Source organism: Penaeus vannamei, chromosome 14, assembly GCF_042767895.1.
Source record: "Penaeus vannamei isolate JL-2024 chromosome 14, ASM4276789v1, whole genome shotgun sequence".
Lineage (NCBI taxonomy): Eukaryota > Metazoa > Arthropoda > Malacostraca > Decapoda > Penaeidae > Penaeus > Penaeus vannamei.
This window is the reverse complement of record NC_091562.1, coordinates 38097850-38105349: the sequence shown is the minus strand read 5'-3', so window position 1 is coordinate 38105349 and position 7500 is coordinate 38097850. Positions and strand designations below refer to the sequence as shown.

Below are 7500 nucleotides of genomic sequence, written 5' to 3'. Positions count from 1 at the left end.
AAGAAAATGCATTATAAAAGATTAAACGTTATGGAAAAGCATATCAGTACAGTATCTACATTTTACCCATTAACGTTTGAACACACATAAAACATAACAGCAAAGGAATTAATAAACTGTCAAATATGCAGGATACATATACAAAAAAAATCAAAAGGAAGAAAAAAAAAACATAGTAAAAAATGGATACCTAAATCCATTGTCACATCACATCAACCCTCAGTCTCTATTATTTCCATAAGCTACTAATAATCATTTATACCAAGGATAAACCAAAAGAGTGCAATTGCAGGAATTTCAAGTCAGGAATGCTGCATTTTGACCTTGGTTTCAATGGAATAATAATTGTGATTATTTAAAACAAAAACCTGAGACTTTTACAAATATGAATAAACAAAATAAACATGAATTGTTTCTGTTTTTTTGTTTGTTTTTTTACCCAAAACTTGTGCATCTGAAGAACTATTACATTAGTATGCTTCAATCAAAATTCAAAATATGACAGAGAAGAATTTGACAGCACCATGGAACATTTTCTTTTACCTCCTTGCATCTAATGCCACCCATATGCTTCAATCCTGTACACTGGATCAGATGTGAGCGATTTCTCATCTTAAGCTGCAGTACCAGCTTGAAGGACTTGTTGGTCCAAAAATATTTAAACAAAACTTCAGGAATTCTATCTTTTTCTTAAATGATAGTGGACATTTGGATTCATTATTAATCCTGATATCCTTTTCTGAGTCTTGTAGTCAAAGCATTAAGATTTCCAACCATACAAGTAAGTATCATTGTAAGCAAAGCCATCAAACTACAACGTAACATCCATTCAAGGGATGTTGGATTTCATTACATTTTAGGAAGTATTTCATATAAATTCACAAGACAGGTATTTTTTGCTATTTAAGTGTATAAGCAAAAATAAATAAATTGAAATATCACATAACCACATTTGTCCTTACCCTTCAATACTGCAGGAGCCAATCCTTAACCATAATTATGTTTTTTGCTTTGAATATATGAAGCTGCTCTTCAAAACGAAAGCTGGCATCACATCAACTAATTTTCCACTTCTTCCATCTATTTTGTAAAGCAACCAAAGGAATTATACTCAACTAACAATTGGCATTGTCAAAGCAGAGCATGAAACATGCAAGAACTCAAAAAGTCTGACCACTTATATAAAATGTGAGAGATCACCAGCTCTCAAGACTAGTCAGTACATGTAGCAAGTTCACATCTGCATCAGTAGAATTTCTTACATGATATGAATATGAAAGAACAGATATCCATACCAAACAAATTTTGTTGTACATCACAGGACAAAAAATCAAATCTTCTGAAATCTTCTGTAGTCATCAATAAGAATGCTTTAAAGTATGTAACAAATTGTTATTAACAACATAAAATGCACATGCAACTCATCCCTGACACAAAAAAACATTATATTCAGAGGTAGTAATACAGTATAACAGATATGAGGAAACTAAAATCATCACTTTTTGTTAGAGAAAATGAAACATGATCAACTAAGTAAGTACCTTTACACTAATCAATTACATAATATTAATTTCACTGCAAAAAAATCTAAAAATAATCTCAATAGAAATTGCTTATCCAATCACAAGCAACAATGCAAAATGTCTTTTTCTTGTACACTGTGCCCCAATATCATTGTTGTGAACCAGAATTTGTTCTCTTTAGCCTTCAAATGAAGTTTTCAGAACATTCCATCCACTGTAAGCATTTCCCTTACATGTCCAAAACAAAAGAAAGAAAAAAATCATAGATAAGGTAATGCACTGGAAGTCATACCATGATGCACTTGAAATCTAGAAAAAATAAAAATAAAAATAAAAATGACATTAATTTCAGAAAAAAAGTAGAGCAGCAAAAAAAAAAAAAAAATGTGGAGCATATTACTTATCTTCACATTTCTGTCTGATGCAATATCTGAATGACAGAGCCAGCCCCCCATCAGAAATGTCATTTCATACAGAGGTTTTGATGCAATCAACTAACTTCAGCTGTACAGCTCACAGGATCCACAAAAAAATAGAAACTATGTTAACATACAAGGTTATATTCATTATATATTTAATACACTCTTTCTTGGTATGATGATACATTATCCTGTGGGCGAGGTTGAAGCATAGGTCTATTGGAGGCACCTGGCCGCCTGGCTGGAGCTAAATACTCAAACATACTCTGTAGAGGAGAAAAAAGGCAATGTGTTGTCAGTCAAATGATTTTGCTTGCTAATTATGCTTATATCTTTTATAATCATATCATACCAAATATAATGACCATAGCAAAGAAGCCTTACCTGTGTGTGTTGTGACAACATCTTGGACAAGTCACAGGGCATGGGATCAGTCCAGAAGAAATCATGGTCAAGTGCTGTTGAGGAATCTATTCTTTTGGCTGGGTCTAGTGTTAAAAGTTTGTCTAACAAATCCAGTGCCTGCAAAGTTTCAAAAAAGAATTTCATTATAATTTCGGGGATTGTAGGGTAGCCTTTTCATAAAATCGAAGGAATGTGTCTACAATATGTTTAAATATCTTCAAATAGCACATACTACTTAACAATACATATAAAATATACACAGATGCAGGCATTCTTTTCCAATCAATCACTGCTGTATGACTGGCTGATTATGTGACCATAAATTTCCCCTCAAAAACACTTTAACATCAATCTCCTACAAAGGACCATACAACCTAGAGTGCATACCCACTGATGCTGCACTCAGTCTTTGTGTCTGTGTTCCCTTTGTATTGCTATCAAAGAATGGTTAATGGTTAATGGTTGAAATAAATAAATGAGCTAGACATTAAAGGTCATATAGCACTATGGTAAAGTATTGTGGCAAAAAGGGGTAAAAATGAGGTAAATGATTTGGATAAAATGTGTTAAATGTCAAAGGTTGTAGTATTATGATAGTATGACTGGGAGAAGGGAAAATTGGGTGTGGAAATGAAGTTAATCAGAGATTACTAAAGGAAAGGGTTACTGGCATTAGGTGATTGGATGAAATGGAGTATATCTGTGGCTTGGGAAGCTATAGGAACATTTTTTATGGGAAACTAGCAAAAGAGCTATTTTCAACTGGTAATATGGGTAGAGATGGTTCTTGGAAAAGGATAAGTATCTGGGGATGAGATAAGGGGACTGGGGAAGATGATGAAGTATCAGGAAGAGTATCAGGAGGGGAGGGATCCAAAGAAGGACACTATTGTGACAGAAGGGATTCATGTGAGTGAATGGTGCAGATGGAGAAAGAACTTGAAGGGAGAATTTGAAGGGGAGGAGAGTGATATTAGCAAATACTTTGAATGTAGAGGGAACAGAAATAGAAGGATTGGAGGGTGGATGAAGGAGCAGAACATTCTCTTAGGTTGTCTAGGAATTTCTGGATTTCTTTGAGTTTCCTGAGGGGAGTTGGGTGGGGAAATCTGAGAAACAAAGGTGCTCTTGTGAGGAGGAGGAGATAGGATAGAAATTCGAGGAGTACAGGAAAAGGCGGGTGTAGGACAGGTTGTGGAAGGCAAAGATGGAGTAGAACGTTTAAATTGTCTGGAGTGACTGTTAAAGTGAGAAGGAAGAGGGGAAGGCATCGGAGAAGTGGTAGAGATTGGAGTACCTGGATTTAGACAGGAAAAGGAATTTGACTGGCAGAGTTGAGGAAAGAGATACTGGGGGAGATTCAGAGACATCTTGAGAAGATGGGAGGGGAGCAGAGTGAAGGACTGTTTTGGAATAGGCAGAGTGAGAAAAACCTTATCGTTGTGCTTCCTGTCTCGCCTCATGTAGAGTGAGATCTAGTTTGAATATGAGAACTTCTACCTCACATTCAAACTTATAGGCAGGGCAACCCTTATAAAATACATTATGGGATCCACCATAATTGGCACATGTATGTGATTAAGCAGGGATATTTGAACAGTCATGACCAGGTTGGGCTTATAGAGGGCAGCGGGCTGTGGAGCGACAGTTTGGCTGGGTAGCCAAAACGCCAGCATTTCTGACCTTAACAAAGAAGGTGTCAATATGGTCGGATATGGCCGGACGCTCCACCAATATAAACTTCATGGGGGGTCATGTCTACAGAAGCTAATCTTGGCAATATTGGTGTAAGATATGCACTGTTCTCTGGGAGGGATAGTATAGCACCGTACTGCTACTGCATCACAGTCAGCAAGGCAGGCAAGGTCATTTTCAGTCTTAGATAGGACAGTCTGGGTGACAGTTCTGGTACAAATATTTAGAGTGGATGGAGGTTCAGCTGGAATTTGTTTGCCAGTGAGATCAGTCAGGGTATATAGTGCATGAGCTTGGGACTCAAGTGTAAATTTCACAGGATAAAAACGATAAGAATGACTGCAAAAGGAAACTTTGCCAATTTATTTTAGGTGACACTGTTGGAAGAGAAGGGTATTGTCAGAGTAATGGGCTGTAGAGGGAATCACAAAGGATCGATCCCACTTGGCTGGGCCAAAGAGAGTACTCAAAAGGTTTGCAACATTTAGCTTCCACCTTGGAAGCAGTAGAAGGACAAGGTCGGAAGGAAATGGGGTGGTGTGGGGTGAAGTAGTATTGTGGGGAGGAGGATAATAAGGATGAAGAGTAGTAATGACAGGGGAGGGGTTAGACAATGAAGAAGACTGTGCAGTAGGAGATGGAGTGGAGAATGTTGGGACAGAGGAAGGGGTGCTTTCTGAAGGTTCAGTAATGACCTGGGTGGGTGGTTTGGAATGGATAGAGTTGTCAGTAGACATCAAATATTAGTATTAGTATCAGTGGTTGGAGCCGTGGGCAAAGAAAAGGCAGAGGTCAGAAAACCAATGAAATCAAATTAAGTTGAAGGGGCAAGCATTAACCCCTATGATACCAATGACATTACAGTCTTGTCATGGAAAAATCTGGGTTGAGGGCTGGGTGATGTGAACATCCTGTCATCGGACAAAATGGGCGCAGACCAGGTGATGCGAACAAGCCGTCATGGCGAAGGCCAGGGTAACAGAAAAGACTCGCCATGAGTGCACAAACCTCTTGGAGTGTGATTTGACTCATTTGGCACTTAGAAGGCAGCTTTATCCTTATTCCCATTGATAAATGAATGTGGAATGTAACCTGCTTAAGCTGTGAATGGAAGAGTGCCGGCTCAAGAGAGGATGCCATTTCTATGCTGCACACTGTATTCCTGACCACTGTGCCCAGCAGCTCAGGTTATATTATGGAAAATTGAAAATTGAAAATTATGAAAAATAAGATATATATGATATGTTCCATTTTTTTCTTGCACCAATTTATTTACTACATAGAGAGATGATACGGTCTGTGCAAGGATGTTAAGCTATTACCATCTTGATAAAGCAGTCAAAAGGCAAATATGGACATTGGAAAATGGCAAAAAAAACTAAAAAAGCTTACACAAAATAACTTTGCAAAGGGAAGGTGCAGAGTCCTGTCACCGTTCATGGGTGCTCAAGCGTGCCCAGCCTACGTGCCGCACATCCGGGATTTACAAAACCCATTGCCCGTATTTTTTGGTACCTTGATTTCTGTGATGCATCTGGATCCAATGGGTTAATGCCCCTAATAAAATATAAATAATCTTCACTATTCCCCATGGTGAACCTGATATAAGTGGGGAAAAAAAAAGGTCTACCCCTCAGTGTCCCCAATAAGGGTAAGGACTAAGTGATTAAGCAAAGGCCCATTGCTCCCGGAGGCCATGCAGGCCTTTCATCCTTTCAGCAAGGCTGAAGAAGAGAAGCAAACTGAGAGGGCCAGAAGAGGACTGCGCAAAATTCATCAAGGCGAGGGTTGAGGTCCAAGGTAGGGGTGATCCCTTACATTGAGCCTCAAACTGCCTCCTAAGTACCCCACTGACAACAACAAGCAAGGGATTGGGAGGGGAATAATGATTCAAAGGGTTACCCTTATGTGCGTATCCATATCTATTAGGCTATCTATCTGTGTATCTACCTATCTTACATAAATGATATATATATGTAATATAATACATATGATATGTATGATATGTAACATATGTTACATATTGATCTTTTCCACACTCCAAACTGGGGGGAGAGCTTATCAAAAGTTATTTGCAAGGCAATATGCCCTCGCCCCCCACACACACACAAAATTATCAGACATCAGCAAAACAACAATTCCATACCATATTATCACGAAGATATTGTTTAAGTCTCTCACAAACCCGTCGCTGTTGGCCTTTTGCTAATTCCATCTTGTTGAAAAGCTCTAGATTTTCTACAGATGGCCATACCTCGGGGGTTATGGAACCACATAATTTTGTTATCAGAGTCAACTGGTGTTGCTCTGTACTACCCTGTAAAGCAAAAACAAAAGAATACATTACAGTCATTTCAATCTCATGATTTTTTTATTTCGCAATTAGGCTACATAAAAAAAAAAAATAAATAAATAAATAAACATTTTATAAAAATGCAAGGTCATCTCATATTCACCTGTAATATTGGAGTACGTGTCCACATTTCTGCCATGATGCACCCTGCTCCCCACATGTCTACAGGAGGACCATAGTTCCTTTCCCCTAGTAAGAGCTCTGGTGGACGATACCAGAGTGTGACGACACGGTTTGTATATCTGGGGGAAGAGCAACATACTTTGGTAAAACTTTTGGTGCAGCTAGGAATTTATCAATTCAACATAAATTACTCCCTTCATTTCCTTTTCACTGTTAAAAAAAAAAAAAAAAAAAAAAAAACTCAAAGGACTCCTATTTCTATGATAATGTTGCACATGCATACTACTGGAACTACTACATTCAATCTGGAAATATAAGTGACTACATCCCTTTGGGTAACCAGAGACAAACATCTTAAAATGTCATATATCACTTGTCATCTAACCCACATGCTGATAACATAAATATAACATTTAAAGCACAATAAAAGAACACTTTAATGCCTTTAATTCTGCAGTTATTCAAAAATATAAATATTCCTCTGTTCTACCATGAATATACCTGTGGAAAGAATATGAAAGACAAGGAAACTATAGTTATAAAATGAGAGCAATTATAAGCAGAAGGATTGCTGATTTTTTTTATATTATCCTGTTTTACACCTCATTAATTTTAACAATTATGACATCAGATTGAGAATACATTCAAGTTTCTAAGGCAGAAGATTAACATATTTACCACAATCCTTACAGAAATTAAGCAAAAGAAATTGAAGAGCTAAGTTGGTTTTCTTAACAAGGTTCATCCGAGTACTTTTGCAGAAACCATTTTCAATATGCATACTTTATTAAGAATACCCTTTCAAAAACTAGTGGGCAATCTTCCTGCACTTTTTCTGAGTTACTGGGAGGTAACTCAGAGAAAAATAATTCTGGTACTGTTTGGCTAGTTTCTTTTAGGTGAACACCCCCAATTCGCCATTTCCTGCATCTTTACTTTTAGTTAATGAACATCGTGATCATGAAACAAGATCTCACAATAT

At 37.4% G+C, this 7500-nt stretch overlaps 1 protein-coding gene across 1 annotated transcript in view; it reads right to left on the bottom strand.

The window, feature by feature from the left end:
• Positions 1-1337: 1337 nt before the first annotated feature.
• LOC113809408 (cyclin-dependent kinase 9) overlaps positions 1338-7500 on the bottom strand; it is a 41092-nt gene continuing 34929 nt past the window's right edge. Inside the window, exons 7-10 of the mRNA XM_070129920.1 lie at positions 6499-6637; positions 6189-6359; positions 2327-2464; positions 1338-2208 (exon numbers count right to left, since the gene is read on the bottom strand). Coding sequence (XP_069986021.1) covers positions 2098-2208; positions 2327-2464; positions 6189-6359; positions 6499-6637 — 559 coding nt within the window. The 3' untranslated portion in view covers positions 1338-2097. The remainder of the gene's footprint in view (positions 2209-2326; positions 2465-6188; positions 6360-6498; positions 6638-7500) is intronic.